Source organism: Pteronotus mesoamericanus, unplaced genomic scaffold, assembly GCF_021234165.1.
Source record: "Pteronotus mesoamericanus isolate MK-2021 breed Mesoamerican mustached bat unplaced genomic scaffold, CSHL_Meso_final scaffold_85, whole genome shotgun sequence".
NCBI classification, from domain to species: Eukaryota; Metazoa; Chordata; class Mammalia; order Chiroptera; family Mormoopidae; genus Pteronotus; species Pteronotus mesoamericanus.
In genome coordinates this window covers 73,542,628-73,568,263 of record NW_026555329.1, presented here as the reverse complement: position 1 = coordinate 73,568,263, position 25,636 = coordinate 73,542,628, and the positions used below count along the sequence as shown (strand labels likewise).

Genomic DNA, 25,636 nt, shown 5'->3' with positions numbered 1-25,636 from the left:
AAGCAGGTGGCACACAGGTGCAGCACTTAAAGGGACGGGGACTCAGCCCGGTCGTTGCCAAGGACAAATGTGGAGGGGCCAGAGCTTTAGATTTTCAAGGGAAACTGGAAATCCAAACTTTTAGGAAATAGGGCCTGATTTCTAATGTTAATAAATAATTCAAAAAAGTTTTGAATCCTCTGCAGGCCAGTTTATGTCTCTGCGCTCGATGCTTTCAGGGAGATGCAGTTTGCAGCCCCTGTTCCATCCCGCAGACCTTCCTGCCTTTGGATGCGTGAAAGTCCCCCTCTGGTATCATTTTCATTGTGACGCCTACCTTTTTGGGGGGTGTTTAATTGATTCCCCTCCAGAGTGTCTGCCCCTGCAGAGAAGGGGCCCGATGGAGTGTCCAGCACAGGGTAGGGCACCAGGCGGAGGCTTGCCCAAGGCTTGTTGAAAGAACCAGTCTCCAGCTCCTTTTGCATGAATCCTTCCTCTCTTAGAGATGTGGCCACATGTGAGTATCAGTTCTCTGTCACTGCATAACAAATGGCCTCAAAACTCAGTGGCTTAAAACCCGACAAGCATATATTAGCTCCCAGTCTCTGTGGACAAGGAACTGGGGAGCAACGTGGCTGGTCAGGTCTGTTCATGGCCTCTCCTGAGGTTGCTAGCCCAGCTCTCAGTGGGGACTGCAGTCACCCGAGGACTTGACTGGGCTGGGGGATCTTCCAGGGTGGCTTGCTCTCATGGCTGGCAAGCAGCTGTTGGTGTTTAGCAGGAGTCCTCAGGTCCTTGTCATACGGGCCACTCCCCCCCGCTCCCCTCCAGGACTGCTTGAGCATCCTCACAACATGGCCGCTGGCTTCTCCCAGAGTGAGGGATCCGAGAGAGGGGGAAACACAGCCGCAGTGTCTTTTGCAACCAAGTCTAAAAGTCCTGTGTCATCATTTCTGCAAGTAATACCTCTTGGTTACACAGGTTTGCCCCATTCACTGGGGGAGGGGACCATGTGGAAGCTGTTGTCACAGCTGTGCTCACAGTAGACCTTCAGTCAATCCTGTTTAAACAAACAATCCAACACGAGAGTAGTTTTTCAGAAAACCTAAGGGAATAACATTTATGTCACAGCGATTCACACCTAATACGGATGCCATTTACTATTGCGTTCTTGAGCTCAGCTTCAGAAATTAAATATCCAGTTTTTATAGCCCATCTCACAACTGTCTTCCCTAAATGTGTCTAAATCATTTTTTTAAAAGAAATGTAAAAATCTCACCTGTTTCACCTGTTAGAGTGTGCCACCTGGTTTTCAAGGAGCCTCCCCAGCATGGCTGACCTCAGCCCGCTTCACGGCTTTTCTTGCTCTCTCGCTGCCTCCTTCCCTCGGTTGCCTGAGATGACACCTCTCTATGCAACCTAATGTCTTTTACAGATTTGAAAGGAAAATCCCCAACAAGTTGCACCCTGAACAAAGAGGAGGGTCCCCTTTGATATACTAATAGCACTTGTGAACAATTCCCTGGGGCCCCCCTGGCCTGCTGGGAGAAGGTGCCAGTTAATCCGGCGCTGGGGAGAGGGGTCACTCCAGTTCCTGCCCTGGTGTCCATCTCTGGTGCCCGCTTCAGCCCCCCCACCTCACCCCGTCAGACAGCCGGACAGAGTGGGCGCTGCTGGTGCTTCTGCTTCTAAACGCACACGCTCACACACCGTGCACGTTGCCTTCGCCGCCTCCAAAACCGCTCTTAATGCTCATTTTAACCAGGTTTTGCCTGAATAAAAATGTTAAGGGGAAGGAAAGGTGCCCCAGAGTGATTTCCCTTAGGGAAATTTCCACTGGTAGCTAGTTCTTATTTGTTCGATAAACAAAACCTTAGACTGGGAATTGAAGGTCAAACAAGCAGCACCCACGTGGAACATTTGCCAGTGCACCTGGGGGAGGGGGCCAGCATCGCCCCGTCCCCTGCCCACGCCGTGGTCACCGCGTCCGGGTGTTGGTAAATGGAAATGAAATGTATAATTCATAAGGCTGCGGTGGCATGCAGTCTTGGGGCAGGGGAGGGGCAGGTGATTACAGAATTGAGAAATGCGGCTGAAGTGCGTAAGTAACCTTTCTAGGTTAGAGGCTGCTATGATAGATGGCCTGCATTGTTCTCTTTCTGACCTTTTTCTGAACTTCCCCTTAGAAGAACAGAGGAAATGCAGTTCTGCCTTTTCCCATATTGTTTTTGAATAATATCTTTAGATGCCAGCTTTTAGCATTTCTGTTCTTCCGTTTGGGGTTTTGCTTCTCCCCCACTCCCAACTCCCCTGAGCTTTGCTGCTTCCCCTAGAAAAAGCTAGTCGCTAATTACCTTATCCCAGTATTAATGGGAAATACAGAAGCTACACAAATATTTGTCCATATTGAACACAGGATGCACAGGGAAAGAACATGCCCCTGCAGCCTCCTTCCCTTCCCTCTGCTTTCCCCTCCCCCAGCCCAGCAAGGCAGACCCGAGAAGGGTCCTCGATACTGATGCAGGCGGCTGATGAGAAGCGAATGGGACGCAGCTGCTCAGTGGGAGGAATGATGGACCCTGAGCTCTGGCTTTTAGAACAGAGTCGTTTTAACCAGATGTTAAGGTGCATGTAGAAATGATGCTCACTCACATTTAAGCTACTGATGCAGTTCTGGCGGGGGGCGGGGGGAGTAATACCAAGGCTGGGGGCGTGCCGTGTCTTTCATCAGCCTTCCCGCTATGCAACACGAAGTACCCAGTATCATGCCCTCCATATTTCCCTCCACCACACCGGTTTCCTGGTCTGAACATGAGTGCCCCATGCTGGCCCGCAACGTGGGGCTCAGTGACCACGTGAAGTGTGTGTCGGCCCCTGGGGAGTGAGGGAACCTGGGAGGAGGGAAGACTTCTGGTCGGTTTCCACAGCAGTAGGCATTGCTGAAGAGTCAGGCAGACTTGTTTCGGTTAGCCTCATAACTGAGTCCAGAGTTGAATCTTTGGGTTATTTAGGATGGTTTTGTTTCTTGAAAAACAAACTCTTTTGGGGGCTGAATGTAAAGGCTCTCAGCCGTTGTGTGTCAGAGCTTGTAGGCGGCGGCCGGTCTGGGTTAGCTTCCTTTAGCTGGTGGTGCTGGTGGAGCACCTGCAGAGCAACCGGCCTGCCGGCCGTGGGCTCTGAGCACTTTCCTTTCAGGAAGCAAGAGTAGCCGATGTCTCCTCAAGGCACTTTCGGTCGCCTGGGGAGCCCAGGGCAGGCCGAGGTACATACGTGCAGAAGCTGAATTATCAAATTACGCTGCCAGCCCTCTGCAGAGGCAAGCCCAGCAAGCAGCTGCTCTGTCCCGTTAAATGATACTTAAATGATATTTCAAAGTTTTTATTCTTTGACAGAAGAGAAACTTGAGCTCTTCACACCAATCATCACCGCTGTCCTTTCAAACATCCATTTAATTGCTTGTAGGTTTTTTCATTGATTTTTTTGTTTGTTTGTTTAAATCTCCCTAGCTGCCTCCTCTCTTCCACACTCCACTTGTTATTTCTTTCTTCATCGCCAGAGAAATAGTTTTGTCTCTTTCACCCACTACTCCTAGCTCAAATATTTTTTAAAGAGACAAACTTCCTATGTCAAGCTTCTCCCATTAAAAATAAATAGAGCTTTATCGGTTTCTATTCAGATGTCTCCATGGAAATCCTCCTTATCAGAGAAGAACTAGAAAGAGCTTGCTTGCTCCTAGCCCTTCTTTTTCCTTAAAAATAAATATATGCATACATAAATGAGCAAGTAGTAAGAAATCCCTGTTTTCACTCCTTTCTCAGATAATCACGCCAGTTCAGCAAACATCTGGGTGTTGAGCATTTACTAGAGCTGCACGGTGCTTGGTGGTAGGAAAAAGATAATGAATCCATAGCCTCTTCCACTTCAACCGTGACGACCGACCGGCCTCTGCGGAGGCCATTTCCGCCCTCTCACTCCGCACCGGGTGCCTCGAGATGTGCAGAGAGAGGTAACACACAACCCCGGGGAGAAGCTGCTTATAGGTTATTCTCATTTTTTTAAAAATAGTAACTATCAGTGCGAGGATGAGTGAAAGAGCTGAATTGGCCAAAGATACGTTGCAGGAACACAGGATAACAGCTGAGAGTCAGGGAAGAGTTCCGGAAGGGGCGAGATTCGAGGTGAGACCCGCGAAGGCCTCTGTCCTCTGTCGGTAGCCAGAGAGGCGCTTCCCGGGGAGGCAGCCAGCGGAGGATGGAGGGGCCCCGCCCTGAGCGCGCAGGCCCTGGCTCTGCTTCCTCCCTGCTCCCACCAGTCAGTCGATCCCCCCTCCTCCCTTCCTTTCCTTTTACTTAATCTCTTAAATTCCAGCTGACTTGTGGCAACTCCCCAATTCCACACACTGGTTAGCTCACTTGGCTCGTGCAGTGTTCGGTGCACAAGAGAACAAAATGAACTTTTAATCTCTTTTGCTGAAAGCTGCTCCATTCCAAAGGCCTGTGCGAGCGTCCCAGCCCCTGGATTATCAAGAGGGTGCATTGTTAGGATGAGAAAAGCAGATTATGGGAAGAGGGGGCAGCGGGATCCCCTGCCACGGACAAAAGCACCCCCCGGCTCCACTCCACAGTTGGTGTGGATTTCCCACTGTGAGGTTGAGCCGCTCTCCCCAGTGGGGGCCACCCCTCTGTCCCACAGGACTGAAGGTTCAGCTGCCTTTCCGAGCGTGTCTCCTGCACTTCAGCACCCCCTAGTGGGAGCTGTGAAGAGCCAGCTGCATTTTTCCTCTGCGACCCAAACACAAGACAGCAAAGTTGGGTCTTGTTGCTTTTCAGCTCCTTTAGGAAAAGTTGACTGGTGGAAGGTTTTCCCTAAATAAGCCACCCTTGGCGGAAGAGCTGGAACGTATGCCCGTTTCGTTTGTCAAAACGCTCTTGTTCCTAACCCCTGCTGGAACAAACAGCCTGCCACCGAGCCAGGTCCCAGCGGGCTGTGGTTAAGTCCACTCTGCGGTGTTCCCTGCTGTAGAACGGGGCGAGGGACGTGTGCTTGGGCCTCTCCTGCAGGTTTGGTCTCCTGGGAGAGGCAAGGCTGTGCGCCCTTCCCTAGAGAGCAGGACGGGACGCGTCCTGCCCTTCCTGGGTCAAAGCCGACCGCATCGGCTGGGGTGGCTGCAGGCGTTATTTGAAAACTTAGGTAGCATGTGAGTGGGCCTCAGGCCCCCTTCCTCAGTGATTCTCCATCAACAGCACAGTCCAGGAAGGGAGGCCCCTGAGGACTTGGGAACATCCCCGCGGCTGCAGTAGAAACTCACCCTCCACCATGTGTTTGGCATCTTTACTCACCAGGCTCTTTCTCATGGCTCAGGTTTCTGGCTTCTCCTCTCTCAATGATATGTCACCAGTTGGTGACACCGAATGCAATCTCCCTCTCAGAGAAGGAACAGGGTCCCATCTGCAGCCCTGGGCCATCAGCTATGAAGAGTCCCTCATGCGATAGCCCCACAGCCATGGGAGGAGACGGGAAGGGAAACGCCCCAAGGATGAGCCTTGTTTCTGTGATGGTTCACTTGCTAGGAGCTGGCAGCTCCCGGGCCTCCCCAGTACAGGCACGGAGACCCCCAGCAGGAAGCATCAGGATTCGTCAGCCTCGTGTTGGTTCATTCATTCATCTGACACTTTTAAATACTTTCTGTGAGCCAGTCAAAGCTAAACGTTCACCAGTGAGAAGTTTGCATTTACATCGATAAAGTTGCATGTAAGCGATGTTACCTTCTTGGTACACTTTTCTCTGGGGTCGAGGGTGAGCCTTGTATTAAGTGACTAGTGTGAAAGAGGCCAGCTTTTTTCTCCGGCTGCCGTCTCACACTCATTCTGTGTCCACCACTTGAGTGTGAGACGGCAATATGTTACTTGAGGTAACATATCACCACTCTGAATAATCAAAGCGAAGATGCTGTGTTTCCAGGTGATGCACAGGAACTGAAATGCCAACCCCCGTCCCAGGGCAAAGAAAAGAGAATTGGGCTCGGGAAGCTGAAAGGTGACAGCAGGGGACAGTGCGACTTGGGTCAGGCCTTCCTGGTGTCGGCAGGCTTCCCGGGGAAGCTCTCAATGCACAGTTGCAACCCTCGGTTTCAGTCAGCAGGCGAACAACAAAGCAGAAGGGAAACAATCGACCAGAGGAACTGAAAAGAACGTCTGAGGTTTTGTCCTCTGTCTCGCTCAGCCAGCTGGGCCACTTTCCCAGCTCCAGGCCTTGGTACTGAGGCCCTCGGTGTCGGGTGGAGGGCCCGCCCAGCCCACGTGTTCTGGCGCCTGCATCCCAGAGCGGCAGGGCCCAGCTGGGGCTCGGGGTCCACACTGCTGATGTGCACACACAGCGGCACAGGCTGCATGTCGCCGCCGCGTGCTGGTGGGAGAGGGGGTCGTGCAGGGTGGGAACATGGGAGCAGTCTGTGTAGATACATGCAGACACCTGTGATTCCGTTTCCCAGGGTGACAGGTGCTCTTACAGTCATTTACTGAGCACGTACTTTGGCACAAAGTACGAGCATAAAACCTGGTAACACTACAGTCCCGTGGGGCAGTAGGAGCGGGACCAGGCTCTTCCCAGCACCCCTGGCTTCATGGTAAAGGCCCTGGAGACCAGACTGGGAGATGCTGGGTCATCGGGCTGTGGACAGGCAAAGGAGGCATGGCACATGTCAAGAGGGTAAGGAATTACAGGACAGTGTAAGTATCTTTGAAATGACCCAGTATGGGGTCCAAGCCGATTCTACCTAGGACATTTGTCATTAAGATTTACTAGGAATTTATTGGCTAACATCAGAATATGCTCCGGACATCTTAGAACTGGTTTCCAGTTTACACCAGTATTATGAGAAGCCTTTGGAGATGAGAGGCAGGTAAGTTCTAGATCCAGCCTGTTCTTCTGGTACATAAATAAGAAAGTTAGATTTGGACACCGCACTTTGCAGAGTTAGAGCAGCGCTGGGAACCAAGGATCAGCACGGGGTGGGTAAATAAAGTTATATTGATATATATTCATATATATATATATATATATATATATATATATATGCATACCAGGAAAGTCCACTTAGAGTCATCATGCTCAGTGCCAATACAAATCACAAAGCAACTGCCACTCTGAGGTTAACACTGTTCTGCAGACGGTCAGTTGAATCAGGGAAGCCGGCTTCCTTTGGGGGACTGTCCCGGTGTAGCTTGAGAATGACGGCAACATCTAGGCCTTACTGTGCTTCTGTATTATCAGCCTCCACATAGATGTGATGACTCAGTCTAATGCTTTGAGCATGTCTGTCAGCGGTGTCTGGAGATGCTCAATTACGGCAGAATTACTGGTGAGGGTCTTGGATAGTCCTCAGCAGCACACAGTTTTAGGATCATCAGCAGTGGCCCTGAGGCAGAACTTCTAGAACATCTCTGCAGCGATTTCCCTGCGTGGGTACCATCAAGCCGCAGCCACCCCCAGGCCTGAGTGGGGTGTCTCTCCGAGCTCCCCATTGAGTTCAGAGCCTCGCTCCTTTGCCACAGCTCACTTCCCTCTGCAAGGCCACCCTCGGCTTCCTGCAAGGCAAGAATACTCTCCTGGAGTGTGTCCAGAGACCTCAGGGTCCACAGCGTTTGGTGAGGCCGCTGCGAGGACAGCCCCCTTGCACCTGGGCTCAGCGCAGGCTGACAGTGCGTGGGCTCCTGGTCAGCCTCACCCTGGGTTTCGCTCCGGGAGCTCCAGCCCTGCGTCCCTTTGTCCTTCTCAGCTACCTAGCACCCCAGTCGAAGACAAAGCCATTTCCCGTCTATCTCCTGTTCAGTGAGGAAGTGGTGTCTTTCAAAATCAGATCTCAGGCTGCCCTTGGATTCTCCAGGTCTCAGGCAGTATTAGATCTGCGCTAGGGCCTTCCTCGGTCCCCAGCCATGGGATGAGTCCACCTCTGAGCTCCCCATTTTCCTGGCAGCCCACCCCTCTGGCTGCCCGAGGTGTTCCCCAGCATTCTCCCTTCGGGCTGTCTCTGCCCAGATCCTCCGGGCTTTGGGTCCGATTTCTCTGAAACTGCCTCCTCCCGATCCCCGGATCTCCGCCGTTCCTCGGTCCCGTGTCGCTTTGATGTAATCCCTCGTCCCCTGACTCGGGGTCACCAGCTCCAGTAGTGGCTCGGAGCTCATGTCAGCATTTCCAAATCTGCTGTTTTTGCAGTGGAACCAAGCACAAGATTTAACAACCCGTCTGAAACACAATTTACATTTCGATTGCTTCTGCCCCAGCCACTCTGAGGTTACCTTCAATCTACATATATTTGTGGGAGCGGGCTTCTCCACTGCAGTTCAATCCGAGTACACCTTCCGGCATCAGTGATTATAAAATACCGCAGGCTAATAGACTGTCCTGCTTCCAAGGAGTTCAAACTGCTTTATAATTCCGCCGACCATAATTTATCTTCATAAGCTGCTGTAGAGACAAGGGAAAAAGCAAGATTAATAATCACATTTCATAGATGGTGAAATAAAAACTCGGAGAAATTGAGTAACATTTCTCTAGAAATGCACGATCCTTCCCGGGCTCTCTGATGAGTACTGCAGATTTATTGCCCAAGTTGGGAGTGGCTGTGAACCTTGCACTTGTTTTATTGGCATGCTGCGCCGCTGATCGAGACAGTGGCTCTGGTCTTGCACTCGGCCGGGGAGCTTGGGAGAGCGAGAGGACACCGCGGCAGAGTTAGGGTCGCCCTTCCCTCTGCAGGGAGGGCGGGCGGGGCGTGGACAGGCAGCTTTCTCTCTAAAGCTTGGTGGTAGGTCGTTGGTACTTGGTTGTTGGTTATTAATCTTCATACCTTTTTTATGTACATAAATGAAACAGTGTTTCCTGTGTACACTTTAATATACTTAAACAGAGTTGTCCTAATGTGTCAACACATAGGGAGGGAAGTGGGCTTTTAAAATGATGCTCTTTATGTAATTGTTGTGACAGGCACACAGACACATTGTAGGTCAGGGATTTAATACGTGCTGGTCCCCTGCTCCGTGCCAGGCCCCGTGCGAGGGGCTTCCAACGGCGCTCTGTCTCACGGCACCCTCCCGCCCGCATCAGGACGTGGGCATGCGGCCGCAACCTGCCGGCGCTGGAGTGCCCACGGGTCCACGGGGCTCCCGCGCGCGTGCGTGTCCCCACTCAGCTTGTGTGGTCTCCCGCCTCTGGCGGGTCCCCATCCCGCAGGGTCACGTGACCTGGGCGTGATCCTGGAATGCCCTGCTGGCCTTGCGCACCATCAGGAGAGCTCGTGGAGCGAGATAGCAAAGCTTCAGTAATTGATGTGTCGGAGATGGCCGTTGTTTATTCTCTTTCTATAGAAAACCAGAAGTTTTAGTGTCTTGCTGTGAGAATGTTGGAAAGGAACAGGTCCTCCCTCTCTCAGGCCCAAATTTTGTCTGACACTTTTTGTACGTTTAAAGTTGTCCGGTGTCCCCGAATAGCAATGAGGAGACTGTACGGTGGTTCTGTGGGGTGGCGAGTGAAGGGCGATGAGTCACCGCCAGGACGGGGTGATTCTGAGCCCCGTGGGAAGGGCGGTGTCTCGAGCCAGCAGTCCTACCTGCTGCAGGACCGAGCTGAGCACAGAAACAGCCACCATGGAAGAAACCAGAATGTAAATTTTTCGTTCTTTTTTTTTTTTAAGAAAAAAAAGCAGGCAAAACTTTGAAACAAAGTCCAAGTCACCTGCCTCTGGTCACAGGAAGTGTTGCCAAGGAGACAGTGCCGGCTTCGGGGTAGAAGCAGAGAGATTCATTCTTCATACAAATGTGCGGAGAGTGCCCGCCGTGGCCAAGGCAGGCTGGAGACACAGCAGTGACGCAGGGGCGGGGGCGGGCACTCGCCCTGCCCTGCGCCTGGAGGCCACCCCGCTGTCCACTCACCGAGACCCGGCTCAGAACTTCTCCTGGGAAGCCCCCCCCACCCCGTCTTGTCTCTCGGCCCCAATTAGCCTGCGTGCTGGCCGCGCGCTCGGCACAGGGCGTGTTGGCCATTGGCATGCTGCCGCCTCCTCTGGACGGCGAGCTCCTGGAGGTGCCATGGCGCCTGTCGAGGTGTCGCTCTCCAGTGCCCAGCACAGTGCATGGTACATAGTAGATGCTTAGGACGTGAAGGTTGAGTCTCCAAATACGTGAGTGAACGAACGGAGCTTGAACCAAATTCTGGCTTAAGAATGACCGTCGGTAAGAATGTCCTCTTCGTCTCTGCGGAGTAAATAGCCTTAGCAACCATTCGTAGCATGTGCTTCAGGTATACCGAACAAAAAGAAGCAGATTCTAGATTTGACTTTGAACTGCCAGGGGCTCAGAGCCCTAGGGACTAGCAGAGCAGGGGACCCGGCATCTGCCGGATCACAGCAGCATGGTCCCCAGTCCCCGAGGGATCTCTGGGGGCCAGGCAGAGAGGTGCCTTCCTCGCCTGAGGGCCACCAGCCTGGGTGCGGAGCCGACATTTACACAGCAGCGGCTGTGTGCGCTTTGGAAGGTTTAGCGGGGCAGATACGCGGACATGTGTTCAGAGCAGCGGTGAGTGCTCAATTCATATTGATTGGACCGATCTGGTTATTCACGTTTGTATCTTCATCGCCTGTTGTACCAGCACAGACAAGGTGGGCGGTACAGGTTTGAGTCCGAAGGGGGAGAGAAGAACAAGCTCTTTTAGTGTATTGTGGGTACAGAGAAAAGGAAGCACCCTTGTGGATGAGGAAGAGTCTCAGCGTAGATTGGAAAAGGTTGAAACCAAAGGCAAGAGACCAAGAGGGGTTACAAGAGACGCCTAGACTGAGGGGGCTCGGCCACGCCCGTGGCAGCAGGAGCCGAGCCCAGTGGTGGACTGACCTCAAGGGGGAGTGGCAAAGAGAGCAGCTCTAGGGGGCTGGTTCCCAGCGACCTTCCCTGCCCCACCTTCCCGGCCTCCCTGAGCCTGGTGGCATCTCCGGCCCTCCTGCTACTCTCTTTGGCTTTTTTGCTCTAATTCTTTCGGGAGCTCCCTTCAGGTCAGTGTGCTGTGAGGTTCAGAGCTCCCTGCTGCTGGCGACCGACCACTGGCTCGGGAGCACAGGCTGCGCGCCAGGCGCTCTGGGCCTGCACGGAGCCGCCGCCGCCTCCGCCTCCTCCAGCTGAACCCTGCTCTCTCGGGCCCAAGCTCCCCTTCCTACGTGAAGGTTGATCCCCTCTCCTGTCCTTCATTTGTACTCCCTGAGAACTTTCTATCTGAATCACATATTTTTAGCACTTTCTTTTATTTAATAAAGGTTTATTCAATCAACAAGTCCTTACTGATTGAGTGGCTACTAAATGCCAGGCACCGTGCTGGTTTAGGGGGAAAGAGACAGTAAGCAGGTTATTGGACAAGTGCTGTCCAGTGACTTTCATGGCACTGGTGATGGAATCTGACTGTTGTCCAGGGAGGCCTGTCTGTGGCAGTGACAGGTAAGCCGGGGCTTGAAGGAGGAGAAGGAGGCAGGCGTCTGAGAGCCAGCAGAGAGAGCACTTGAGGCAGAGGCAGAGGCAGAGGCAGCGACAGTGCGGGAAGGCTCTAGGTCCAGAAGCAGCTTAGGTACTCTGAGCACCTGAAAGGAAGCCAGTTGGACTGGAGCTTCCGGAACTAGGAGAGCCGACCAATGGCGGAGGTCCCTGTGGGCCGTGGGAGGGGCTAGATTTCGTTGGAAGCAGGGCGCCTTTGAATGGCTTAAAGCCGAGGGAGGTGTGACCCGCTCACTTTGGTAGCTGCGCAGAGCATGGATTGGAGGAAGGAAACACCAGGTAGAAAGCGCCAGGCGAGACGGGGTGGCCGGGGCCAGCGTGGTGGCAGCAGAGGTGGGGAAGCAAGGGTCAGTTTGAGGCGTACTTCAGGGCTGGTCTTACTGATAGACTGGGTGGTGAGGACGAGGGGGGAGAGAGGAATCAGAGATCATTCCCACGAGCAGCAGGGTGGCGATGGCAGGGATGTGTGGGGGGGGGAGTACCCCCTCAAACATGCGACGTTTGAGCTGGTTGTGAAACATTCCAGTGGAGGTGCCAGGCCGTCGAAACAGAAATCTGGAGCTGAGAGAGGTTTGAGGTAGAGAGAGACATTGGGAAATACGAACGGAATCTAAACCTGTGTGTGTGGATGCGATGATGCACGACTTAGAACCACGGATATCTGTTTTCTGGAGGCTAGAAGTCCAAAGTCAGGGTGTCGGCTGGAATGCACTCCCTGCAGAGCCTCTAGGGGAAGATCCTTCCTTACCTTTTCTAGCTCCTGGTGGCCCCCGACCTTCCGTGACTTGTGACAGCATCACTCCAGTCTTTGCGTCCACCCTGACATGGCCATCTTCCCTCTGCGCCTGTGTCTAGACTGCCCTCTTTTAGGGACACTGGTCCCATCGGACTGAGGACCCACTGGCTCCAGTATGGCCTCCCCTTAGCTAACCCCATCTTCAGTAACCCCGTTCCCAGACTAGCTCACATCCTGAGCTACCAGGGATTCGGACTTCAACATAGCTTTTGCGGGGACACAATTTAACCCATGACAATGACCTGGAACAAGGATGAACAGAGAAAAGACCGGGTCCTAGGGCTTTGCCATCATGTGGCAGTTGGATAGAGGATGGGCCAGCAAAGAGGATGGACAAGCCACATGCAGAGAGGCAGGGCGAGCGTGGGTGAGTGTCTCAGAGCAGGAGAGACGGTCGGCGCTGAGGGAGGTGGCTCTCGGGTCCCAGGGCCGAGGTGGCGATCGGCGGCCGTGACAGCGTGGTCACTGCTGGCCTGGAGCAGTGCCGCCCTGGAGCCCGGGCAGGGGCAGCGGGAGGAGACCACTCCGCGGGGATTGGGTGGGGGAGAAAAGAGAAAGAGGCAGCAGCTGCAGGACACGAAGGGATTAGGGAAGCCTGTGTTGTTTTCGGTGTGTTTTGTTCTCGTGTTTTGCTGTATTTTTTTTAGTGGGCTATGCTGGGGCACGTCCGTGTGCTTGGATTAGCTGTGCTTTCATGTCTGTGTCTACATTGTATGTGTTTTGTGTTTGGCGTTAGTTGTCACGTGTGTTTCAGCGTGGCCTTCCCAGCACTGGGGCCCCTGGGGACAGGACTGTGCCTTCTATTTCTTTTGTCTCCCCACCATCTAGCCTGGCATTTGTTCATTATGGTCACAGCAAGAAAAACATTCTGCCGTACTTACTGCGGCATCGTGAATGGCTGTCATTTCATTTTCCAATGGAAAAAAGGACTCTCAGTGATTTTCACAGGCCCTGCTCATGGAATGTCCCTGTCTGGTGTTTCTTGCCAAAGAACATCGCTGAGGTGCCCTTTGCCTGACAGCCTCATTTGTTAGAGTTGGGCCTGGCACGCGATCGGGGAACAGAAACTGGGAAACGGGTTTCCGCAGGTTCCAAACAGCCTGTTTCGGGTCATGAGAACCCCAAGAACAGTCGATCACCCTGATAGGAAGATCCACCCCATGGTCACATCCAGAGATGTCCCCGCAGAACCAGACCAGCCTGTTCCTCAGACCCGCCCGGAGACTGGAGTGTCCAGGCTGCCAAGGGGGCAAAGGTACAGGTGACAGCAATAGGGGACAGAGGTGCAGGGACACGTACTCTGGAGCCAGCAGCCTGCAAAGGAGACGCTCCCTGGAACCCACAGCGGACTCTCCTCCCAGAACAGGCCCGCGTCCGCGTGGGAGAGGACACAGTGTATCTAGAACAGTGAGGGCAGGAAGAACAGCGGCTTCTGACACGTGTCGTAAAACATGTTGTCTTCTCTGGGATGTTCTCTTCAGGTCTTGCTTCTTTTCTAAGGGATGTGGTTTGTTTGGGGGTTTTTTGTTGTTGTTTTTATTTTTAATAAACCGAAACCGTCTCTGAAGAGATTGCCTTGCTAGAGGCAGCCTGCAGCACCCTCATCGAGTGCACACGCTGGTCGGCTGACTCTGGGAGCCCTGTGTGCAAGGGCGCGCTGGACAGTGACCCAGGCCGCTGGGGGTGCTGAAGGCCCCGCGACACGGGGCAGTCCAGCAGCGACGTACAGCCACCCCAGGCACCCCCATGTCTCAGTGCCAGTGGGCAAGAGCAGGCGCCCGGGATCACGCACACAGTCAGCAGCGAGGGCTGGAGGAGACCAGGACCAGGGAGCAGGTCACGTGCTGGCAGCGCACTGGCAGCTGAAGGTGCCGGGCAGGGAGGGCCCAGGGACAGGACAGGCCCACTGAGGAGGCGCTCGCCGCCGCCACCCCCCACCACCGCCCCCCACTGTCCTAGGAAGACGCAGGCCTGGCCTGGAGGAGAAGCGGTCTCGCTGCCCAGCCAGTGGCTGCTGCCTCTGCGAGCACCCAGCACGGCGCTGTCCAGCTCGAGGAACCAGCTCCTTTTTTGTTTACAGAAAAGCAAGACTTTGTAACAAGACATTTTGGCTTTCATTTTGTGTGTTCAGTGCCATTAGGCCGGGAGGGAAAAGATTAGCAATGGGAGCAAATTTAGAGGAGCAAGGTAGGGAGGTGCTTTTTAAGTGGGGAAAAAGTTCAGCTCGAAGCGCCAAGGCAAGCAGAGATGTGCCTGATCGTGCCCTTCCTCCCTCCTCTGAGCGAGACGGGTGAAGACAGCCAGATGGAGAAGGCTCGGGCTCCCTCGCCCCCACTCCAGGCGGCCGGAAGAGTGGACAGCGGCGCCTTCATTGCGTAACCAAGTGGGAAGTTTTTGGAGGGAACAGAAGGTGGGCCCATGCATGCCGTGCCCCGCAGAGCTCCTTGGGCCACGTTTTTACAAACACAAGCTGTGTTCATCTCTCATACTTTGAGCTTGGTTTTCCCCTATGTGATGATGGCAGATTCTTAGAAAAGAAGATGCACCCCGGTCTCTTTGGGCGTGATTACTGGCTGCTGGGACATGTTCTGAGTTCAGGTGGTTCCCTTCGCGGCTCCAGCAGGCAACCCAATCACTCCTCCAGTGGGGACCGGGTTCACGGTAGAGTTCGGATGGACAGCCAGACTGTGTGCTCATGATCACGGTTCTACAATTGTCACACTGGAGTTCTTTTTAGGAGATTAATTTTTTAGAAGCCATTGAAAAACAGTACTATTTCCTCGGGAAAGTGGGGTACAAACTCCTAAGAAAAGGATCGTTGGTGTGGACGGATATTGGATTTCACCCCATTATTCTGGGTGGAGGCAACTTGTTTTGTGTGGTGTATTATTGAAAACAGAATACCTGGACTTCAGCATTCCTTTGGAAAACCTGGGCATCCTTTAAACTTTGGTTTCCCAAGTTTTCAGCTACCAACGAGAACTCCCGGGTATCCCCAAAGCGGTTCTCAGCTCATCTGGTTGCAGTGTAGCGGTAGTGAGGGCAGCAGGTGAGGCCCCCTCTAGGTCTGCTCGAGAGCCGCGCCAGCCAGCTGGCCGGGCCCCCCCCCCCCAGGGGGAGGACCAAGCCCAACACTGGAGGAGCCACGGCAACGCAGCGAGAGAACCTCAGGCCCTTTCCGGGGGTCCATCCCTGGGGGCACCCTGGGTTTGCCAGGTGGGCTTTAATGTAGAATTCATGGCGAAATGGCTGCCTGCCTTTCTAAATTGCTAATGCTTTCGTCCATTCTTCTTCTCTAGGGCCCCTGAGATCATCCTTGGTTTACCATTTTGTGAGGCTATTGACATGTGGTCCCTGGGCTGCGTCATTGCAGAGCTGTTCCTGGGCTGGCCGCTGTATCCGGGCGCGTCGGAGTACGATCAGGTGGGTCCAGGTAGCACAGGCATTCACCACGGCCGCTCATGTTTCACCTGGATTAGCAGCTCATTTGGAACATGATGCGTGCGTGAGGTTACGGGGTGTCACGGCGTCTCTCAAACCTGCTTCCCTGCGCCTTGCTTTTCTCTCTTTATTCCCCTTTTCTTTCCCTTTTTCTGTTTTTCACTTCTTTCCTTCCCTGTAACATTGTATTTTTCTCCAAGACACTGGAGCCATTAATTCACCATATGCACAGTGACAGGAAGCACCCTGACCTCCCTCTCGTCTTTTCTTGCAGATTCGGTATATTTCACAAACACAGGGTCTGCCAGCTGAATATTTATTGAGCGCAGGGACAAAGACAACTAGGTTTTTCAACCGCGACACAGACTCGCCGTATCCTTTGTGGAGGCTGAAGGTAGGAGGGGCGCGCCCTCTGTCGCTCCCCCACACCCAGCACTCGGGGAGGAAGGGCCCAGGCCACCGGTGGGGGGCTGCTGGCAGCGGCCCACGCCGTAGGGGAGGGGCGGCTGTTGGGATACGTGGTTTCGGATGAATTTGAATGTTCAAAAGCACCACTCCGCGTGCCCAAGTCTGATTGCTAAATCCCAGAATTTAATCAGGGAAACCATGATGGCCTGTCTGGTTGGCATGAAGAGGGAAATCAACCAGCCCCTGTCCTCAAGGGACCCCCAGTCCAGAGGGAGGCCGAACACGTGGCCCCCATAATAAGGACCCCGTTCCTGGTGGGAGCGGAGCGTGGGCACCGTGGCTGCTGCCTGTGGCAGAGAGCCCCGGAGGAGCCCGTGAGCCAGGCCCGAAGCGTGGCGAGGGTCGTCCAGGCAAAGGAAACGGCCCAGATGGCCCCGGGGCCCCGGCAGGGGTCCGCCCGCCGAGCCGGCAGGTGCTGCAGCGCACCGTTGCCCTCCACAAACTCTGGTGGTTTTACTTCAACGGAAACATATTTCGCTTTCACTTTTATCTACACCTGGTAATTAAAATTCATGTGTTTTCCTGGAAAAGTGAAAATAATGCTAGTCTCCAGTGCGTCTTACGTTCATTTTAGGTGCTTTTTTTCTTTTTTTTTTCTTTTGCAAGAGAGTGGGTGGGTGGGTGGGTGGTGGTTTTTTGTGTTGTTTTGTTTTTGACAGAAACTACACCCAAATTCTAATACGATTTAAAGATAATGTGTGGACTCGAATGAACAAAATGAACAATAAAATAGAAACAGACTAATAGATACAGGAAACAGACTGACAGCTGTCAGAGGGGAGAGGGCCTTAGGGGCTGAGTGAACAAAGTAAAGGCAGTAAGCATTAAAAAAAAACAAAACAAAACCCAGTATGGTGATGAACAGGGGGATAGGGGGGCGGGGTGAGGTAGCAGAAGGTAGAGGGGTAAATGACAATGGAAAGAGACTTGACTCTGGGTGGTGAACACATAATACAACAGACAGGTGTATTATAGAATTGTACGCTTGAAACCTATATAGTTTTATTAACCAATGTCACCCCAATAGACTCAAAAATTTTTTTGAAAAAGAGAAGGAAGATTACATGTGGCCAAGGGTCACAAAAGATTTAGAGGGGACATGTGGAAGCTAAGCAAGCACTGCTCTGGGGCTACGGGCGGGGGGCTGGCATCCGGCTGCTGGGAGGTGAGTGGCTCAAGGTCAGGCCCTGTGGAAGGGGTGGCGGAGGGCGAGGCCAGGCAGGGCTGGGTCCGTTTCTGCGCCTCAGGCGGAAGCCCCTGTCCCACTTGTCCACCTGGTCCCGGGAGCAAAGCCTAGACCTTAGCAGCTCCATGTGTGCTGCTCTGGAGTCAGATTTGGAGGATTAATTGCCTGCAGTCCATGGATGAGCCCTAAAACCCTTAGTGACTGGAAACAACGGCTTCCTAGGCCAAGGCCTGTGGGGGAACCGCACATACGCCCCGTCCCGGGCCGGAGGGTGGCGCAGAACACAGACTCCAAAGCCAGCTGCCACTTCCTGGCCATGTGACCTCTGCAAGCTCCTTAAGCTTTCTGTTCCCATTTCTCCCTTTGGAAATGGGGAGGTAATTGTCCCACCTGAGGTGGTTGTGAAGGGTCTTAAATGAGTTCATGTGCTTTAGAATAGTGCCTGGGGCATAGTAAGAGCTCTTTGTATAAGCGTTTGATAAAAAATTAAAGTTTTAAACCATGTGGAGGACACTTCTGCTTTTCCACTTACGGAATCTTACCTTACGCCTTAAATTAGGGAAGAACATAGTGTTATCACAGGTGTCTTATTCATTTTGAATCCTCCAGACCTGACTCAGAGCAGGTGTTTGTGGGAAGGAAGGAAGAAGAATGAGCGAGCGTGGAGGATGAAGAAAGAAAGTAATTAGTGTGCAGGTCACTTTAAGAGGAATCCAGGTCTCCTCTAAGAAGTGGGAAAAAGAACCTCCGTGAGAAACAGAAGCTCTAGGCTTTAAGTTACAGTGACCAGGAAGTAATTCAGATTACCAATCAGCTGTTGCCTCTCTTGACCAGACACCAGATGACCATGAAGCAGAGACGGGGATTAAGTCAAAAGAAGCAAGGAAGTACATTTTCAACTGCTTAGATGACATGGCCCAGGTAAGCGCCGCGGGTGAGTGTGCGGTGTCAGCCCTTTAAAAGCCCAGCACGGCAAGGCTTCTGCAAGAGCAGTACAGGGCGGCGGGCGGACATCCACGCTGACTCCGCTGCGGCGGTCGACCTTGACCCCAGACAATGCCATGCCAGCCTGAGGAAGAATACCACTGGGTTTGTGGAACATTTTTAAAACCTTACACCAGCTCTTTAAAAATAGCTTCAGCTCATTGGTTTCCGTTTGTGGAACGGTGCTGGCCAATCTTACTGATGTTTTCTTAAGAATTTAAGCCCATTAGTACCTTTGGGTTTAATCCCCTTGATTCGGTGTTAGTTCCCAGGGCTGCCAAACAAGGAACCTCAGGCTGGAGGACGTAAGACGACAGGCATTTCTCCTCTCACGGTTCCGGCCGGACGTGCTAAATCAGAGTGCCACCAGGGCCTTGTTTCCCCCAAGGGCTCTGGCAAGAAAGTGTCCCTTGCCCCCCCCCCCAGCTGCTGGTGGCCCCAGGGTATCCTCAGTGTCCCTAAATCCCCCCAGTCTTTGCCTCCTCCTTTGTGTGGCTTCATCCTCTGTGTCCTGTTGTCTCTGCATCTGAATCTTCCTCTTCATTGTCTTGCAAACACCAGCCGTTGCATTGAAGGCCCACCCTATTCCTATTTGACCTCATTTTAACTTGGTCACCTCTGCAAAGACCCTATTTCCAAGTACGGTGACATTCACAAGTACTGGAGATTGGGGCTCAAACACACCTTTAGCAGGGAACCAATTCCAAGCATTGCACTCAGTCGTGCTCAGCTCACTGGAGAGACTACGGCTCTCACCTTTGCGCCCAGAGAAAGTGCTAGAACTTCAGCTCTTTTTAGCGAAAAGACTAGTCTAAAATCAGGGCAGCCCAAAAAGTGAGTTTTTCGTAAAATCGATGAGAACTAAAGCTAGAGACCAACAAACACTTAGCACACATCTTGCTGAAGGTGAGTGCAACCAAAAATCATGATGCTGAGAAAAGTACACTCGTCAGTTGATTAGAAGCTTAGATTGTCCGAGAAAACTGACACTGCTTTCCAGAGCACCTCTCGGAACGTAAAGAAAGCATCACACAAGTCTCTTAAAGACCGTCCTAGCGTAGACTTGATCTGCAAAGAAAAATCCTGTGTTCAGTCTCCCCGCCTCTCCTGGCCCGAGGTGACTCCAGTGAACACAGGGAATAACTCCGGCCGCAGCACCGGGCGCTGCAAGAGGACCATAGCCCGCAGATGCAGGGCGAGGGCACCCAGCCCCCGACGTTCCCCTCTCAGCTTACATTAATAAACCTTTTGCCTCTTAACTGTGTACTGCTCGGTTGTTAGTTACCGTTTTTAATTGTGGTAAAATACACGTAGCCTAAAAGTTGCCCTTGCGCCACTTTTAGCTGTGCCATTCAGTGCGATTGAGTACATTCACACCGTTCTGCACCCGCCCCGCAGAGCTCTTTTCATCTTGTGGTCCTTTTTCAACGAGGTGTGATGTGGGCGCATTTCAAGGTAACCGATTGAAGCAAGAGGGCGCACATCCTGTCACTTACACACACTCGCAGGTGCCAGCAGACCCTCTCCCCTCCCCGTGCGCGGGCTCCCTCTGCCTTTCCTGCCGAGAGCACCGCCACCTGCTGTGGGGCGCAGTGACATGGGGCAGCGCCTTCAACAGGGCCAACAGTGCCCGCAGCGAACTGGGAAGGGGTGACTGAGAGGCTGGGGCGGCGTGGCAGAGGGGAAGGGACGTCGGGGAGGCACCGCGGAGTCCTGGTAACCTGCCACTGCTTGCTCCCAGGTGAACATGACCACAGACTTAGAAGGCAGTGACATGCTGGTGGAGAAGGCAGACCGGCGGGAGTTCATCGACCTGTTAAAGAAGATGCTGACCATCGATGCCGACAAGAGAATCACTCCGATCGAAACCCTGAACCACCCCTTTGTCACCATGACACACTTGCTCGACTTTCCCCACAGCACACAGTAGGTGTTCAGCGCGATGCTTTATACCAGGGCTCGGCCACTTTTTCTTTATGGCCCAGAAAGTAAACATTGTAGGCTTCCCGGCCACGCGGCGGCCTCTGTCGCAATCCCCCAGCTCTGCCGTTGTAGCTAAAGCAGCTATAGACAAGACGTAAACAAACGAGTGAGACTGCATCCCAATAAACCATTATTTACAAAAACAGGCGGCGGCCAGATTGGGACCCTGAGCCGCAGTTTGCTTCAAACGGTGGAGCGTGGGAAAGGTCAAGGCCAGGTGGACAGGACTCTGGGCATCCGTGCGTGAAGGGAAATGCTCCGAACGGCAGGGTCCGTGAAGCAAAGCCACTCTCAGTGCCACAGGTCCCTCCCAGAGCCCTTCCAGAGAGGACTCCGTCCAGTGTGGGTTTGGTTCGTTCATTCAGCGTGCCGGGTGCCGTGCCGGGTGCTGGGGGCAGTGGGGGGCAAAGCAGACGGGGCCCCGGCCCATGGCAGCCGAAGTCTAGAGGCAAGAAAGGCACCAAACCAGTGACGCCCAAACAGCGAACCTGCTGTCAGGGCAGGCGCAGGGTGCGATGAAGCGGGCAACAAGGGAGGCTCACTGGGGACAGGGCAGCCGTGGCAGGGAAGGAGGCGTGAGAGGTGACAGGCGGGAAGGCCGGCAAGAGGGGACAGAGCACTTCCTGTGCGAAGGCTCCTCCCCCACGGGCAGAACCAAGCCCAAGAGCTGGGGGGCAGAGGAGCTGTAGGGCCCCGGGGTGCACCGGGCAAGCCTTCCGTGTGCAGGGTTTCGGTCTTGACCCTAAGACCAGTGGGGAGTCGCTGAAGGACTTGTGCGCAGGGAACGGGCTGGGTAGAGTGTGTTTAACAAAGACCTCCCTGCTGCTGCCTGGTCAAGTCCCTGAGCCAAGAAGACACATTTGGCAGCTTGGAAGCTGTTGGGGACCTAGAGCCGTCCAGTGGCTGACAGAGGCGGGAACCCGCTTAGCAGGCGGAACGCCTGAGTGAGAGGTGAAGAAGTGGGTAGGACCCTTCCAAGAAGGGACGCTGTGAAACGGGTGGGGAGAGACGGAGGGGTGACTGGGCAGGGCCCTAGGAGGCCTTTTTTTTAATGTGGAAGAGACTTGAGCAACTGCAAGTGCTGACGGGACGTGTCTGAGAGCAAGTGAGAAATTAAAGAGAAAGGATGCTCAGAAGAGAAGTTCCCGGAGACAGTGGGCGGGCTGGGGTTCAGAGCACCGGTGGAGGGCCGGGCTGACGCCGCTGTGCGTGACGGAGGGGCACCGCTGTCGGCCGGCTTAGCAGGGGACGTTGAGGAAGCCCTTCAGACAGCTCCCTGTTCTCTTGTGGAGAGCGAGGTGTCCAGGAAGAAGAGCTTAGGTAGCTGGAGCAGAAGGTGGCAGGGAAAATGGAACAGAGAAATCAGTAGAGTTGTTGAGTGCGGAGGCCGGACGGGAGGCGCAGGGTGTAACTGAACTCCCCCGGAAAGGCTGGAGGAAACAGAGTTGGGCTCACCCAGGCTGCAGTTTTGCTGGCTGCTAAGGGGAAGAGACAGGTTGACAGACTTACAATGTAGGCAATAGCACTGTCATCCGAACTGGTGACTGTTCGGGGCTTAGCTGAAAAGGAAAGGAAGTAAAGATAGGAGGGGTCCAGAGACACTGAATGGTCCGATCAACTCAGAGACTGGTGGTTTTAGTCATTGTCAAAGGAGCCACACGGGTGACAGTGCGGCGGGGGGATGGGATGCAGGAGTTGGTGGCCCGGGGAAGCGGAGCAGTTTCAGGTTTGACGGCCCAAGGGATCCGTGGCCGGCGCTGCCCACAGGCCCCTGGAGGGGAGAAGTAGCTGAGAAGCCAGGGTGCCTGGCAGGCGATCAGCGGGACCTCTGGCGTCTCCCTGGGCGGGCGGGGCGCGTGTTAAAGTGGACATCGGAGCCGGTGGTACAAGCCCCGGGGGCCGCGGGGCAGAGAAAGGGCCGTGGTGGGAAGGGAATGGGGGAGAGCCCTGGCGTGCACAGGCTGCCGTAACAGTACCCCTGAGGGGCTTGAGCAGCAGAGGTTTGTTTTCGTACATTTCTACAAGTTCACGGCCAAGGTGTGTGGCGGAGCTGGTTTTTCCGAGGCCTCTCTCCTTGGCGTGTAGAGGGCCGTCTCCTCCCCAAGTCCTCACGTGGCCTTCCTTCTACACATCTGTGTTGTGATTTCCTCCATAGTGAACCATAGTGACCCATAGTGGCCCATAGTGAACCAGGTTAGGGCCGTCCCGAATGACCACATTTTACCTCTTTAAAGATTCCATCTCCAAATTCAGTCACATTCTGACGTACATGGCGTTAGAGCTTGAACATGTGAACGGGGGTGGGGGGGGGAGGCAAAGTTCAGCCCCTAACAGAAGGTAAGGAGAGATGTCACTCAGCCTCCCGACCCGGAAGTACCCGGGATGAAGGTCCCATCCCTGGTGTCCGCAGGGAGAAGCAGTGTGCTCAGGAGCACCAGATTTCAGTTAGGGGCGGGAGGAAAAGGGGGCTGCGTGAGAAGAGGCTGGGGAAGAGAGACCTCGGCAGATCACAGTTGACCCTGCCATGACCAGGCTCAGATGGGGCCGAGTCTCAAGGCTGGACCTCAGCCAGCCTCCGAGAAATGAGTGGGTGGTACCCACCACACATGGCGCCTCCTCTGCTTTCAGTTCTGTTCTTCATGAGTTGATGTTAAGCAAGTCAAATTGCATTGCAACAGGGAGTCTAATTTAGAACCATGTTTGAAACTGCCCAACTCGAGTACCAAGGAGGAACTTGGACCCATCCCCTGCAAACTCCCATTGAGAGATTTCCCGTTTCTGAGTGTGGCCGGGGCACTTGAAGTGGGTGTTGGTCTGTACCACAGAAGGAAGGCGGACTTGGTGATTTATTTACTGGACAAGGCCCCCAAAAGATCATTCTCCTTATATTCAGGCGTGGAGCGGACTGAGGAGCAGCTACGGCTAAGACACAGAGGGGGTGCTCTCCAGAGGGCTCCCGTGAGCCACCTGCACTAAGTCAGAGAGCCACCCACATACAGCGGGAGTCATGGCCGGAGGGCCCCAGGGTCCTGTCCATCTGGGCTCTGTGACGGAGCAGCGATAGAATGCTTCGCTTGCTTTCATGTACCTGGCGAGGGCTGAGCGCAGAGACCATGAGCCTCAGCTTCACATTCAGAATGTGGCGTGGGTCCCAAGAGGACCGCTGACAATTCAGAGCTCAGAAGGTGGGCCGTAGAAGGCCGGGTGGGTCTTGGAGCCCACCTGGGCTTACCTGAGAGCAGGCCTGGTCCTATAGGTCCCTAGGACTTAGAGGAGATCAGGAGAACCCCAGGACAAGAAGAAAGCTCCAGAGCCACCCTGCAGTAGGCGCCCTCCCTTGCAACTGGGCCGGAGCTGCCCCAACATCTCGATCCATAGGTGAAAGGGACCCACTGTTTCTCTACACCAGGATCCTAGTGCATAAATTCCTTAAAAACCGTCCTTAGAGAAGTAACCCAAAGTGCAAGTGCCAGGCCATTCCTGTTACAAAATTCTGAGTCTAAAAGCTTTTGGTTGAATAGCCACAAAACCATTGAATGTTTTCAATAGACTTCCAACAGGAATATAAAATCTATTGTTTTATTCCTTCAGCCTCCATGAGAAAGCACTTCGCGGTACGCTTGGTACTTAGTGATGCTCAAAGCAGGTTCGCTTTACCAGTCTTATCAGTCGTTTCTTTTTAGCCGTCGGTCACGGTAGGATACGTTTTCCTTTCTCTCCAGGGTGCACAGTCAGTAAATGTTGGTTTTATGTGCATTGTGTGGCCAGTGTAAGCGGTCATTAGTGCAGGAAGAGAGGGGACTCTCTGAGCGCGTCTAAGTCTATTGGGAACATCTGGTATGAAAGGCAGCCCCAAAGCACCTGCTTGGCCCAAAATACCACTTACCCATCGTGTGCAGAAGTCTTAAAATGATAGAAAATGATTTTATTTATATTCACTTTTTACATTACAATTAAAATAAGTCTTTAAAATTGAACTTTCAATGCTGTTTTAGTCTCTTGAATATTAGCATTTAAGGAAAAGTAAGTTAAATGACAAGATACAGAAGTGAATGAGAAACAATGAGTCAATTCTAAACACCTTGTGGTGGATTTTCAAGAACTTGGTTGAGGCCCCTTGTGACTGTCTATTGTCTTGATGCTGGTGTCGGCAACAATTTTATATTTACTTGCATAACTAAGGTTTGGTTTTGTTTCATAAATGCAATGGAGACAGAAGAAGATAATTTTTTATTTTAGTAATTGGGAAAGCATTAGAAAATAAAAAGAAAGGGTGAAAGAAGTTAAAGAGGATGTATGTGTGTATGGGAAGATTGCCTGGAATTAGCCCTTGACCTTGGCAGATTCCCTGTCCCCTCTAAACTTCATCCTTGCTCCTAAAATAGGGGCATCGATCAACTCTCCCTCTGGTGGTTGTTGTAGGACGGAGTGTGAGAGTCTTGCACACAACCACCACAGCTCTCCATCACTGTTAGCCACTGTTATTAACTATTAATATTATTACTGTTCTCGTTACATGCACAGTTCCGGTGGGCAGAAAGTGGGCAATTAGGGTCATGATACCGGGTCGGCTAGTTCCTTGGCTGCCCCCTAGATGGCGCTGGTGCCTTAGAGTAGCTGGAAAGGATTAGCACAGGGAGTTGGCTTTGGGGAAGATGGTGGCAGGTTGTGTTCCCCAATCAGAGAACTTACTTGTTTATGGGCCAGAAACCATACTGAAAGCTGAGATCGAGCAGTGGCACCGGAGACAGATCAGCAAACGGGAGGAAAAGACAGTCACAGCCATCGGGTCTGTGGGGCTGTGAGAAACTCTCCCTGCCCAGGATGGGGCGGAACTTGTCTAAGTACCATTGGCTGTTCAACTGCAGACTTTACGTGAGAAATCCAGGAAATTTAGACTAAAGTTTCCCTCGTTGTCTTGTTTACTAGATTAACTGTTCTTTCCTTTTCCCTTGCCATTTTCTCCCCTTTATTCCTCTCCTCTTTCCCTTATACCTCTGTCTCTGCCTTTTGCACGACCAGCGTCAAATCATGTTTCCAGAACATGGAGATTTGCAAGCGTCGGGTGAACATGTATGACACCGTGAACCAGAGCAAAACCCCTTTCATCACGCACGTGGCCCCCAGCACATCCACCAACCTGACCATGACCTTCAACAACCAGCTGAACACTGTCCACAACCAGGTGCGAGGGGAGCAGAGGAGGCGGCGGGGCTGACAGTGGGCGTCGGGAACTGCATTCCCCCAGCAATCCCAGGCAGGAGACTA

The 25,636-nt window shown here is 53.2% G+C and overlaps 1 protein-coding gene across 5 annotated transcripts in view; it reads left to right on the top strand.

Annotated features, from left to right (window-relative positions):
* HIPK2 (homeodomain interacting protein kinase 2) overlaps positions 1 to 25,636 on the top strand; it is a 171,629-nt gene that overhangs the window by 101,016 nt on the left and 44,977 nt on the right. For all 5 annotated transcript variants that reach the window (XM_054564283.1, XM_054564282.1, XM_054564281.1 and 2 more), the window contains exons 3-7: positions 15,606 to 15,729; positions 16,022 to 16,141; positions 18,236 to 18,322; positions 20,127 to 20,311; positions 25,391 to 25,553. In XM_054564283.1, coding sequence (XP_054420258.1) covers positions 15,606 to 15,729; positions 16,022 to 16,141; positions 18,236 to 18,322; positions 20,127 to 20,311; positions 25,391 to 25,553 — 679 coding nt within the window. The remainder of the gene's footprint in view (positions 1 to 15,605; positions 15,730 to 16,021; positions 16,142 to 18,235; positions 18,323 to 20,126; positions 20,312 to 25,390; positions 25,554 to 25,636) is intronic.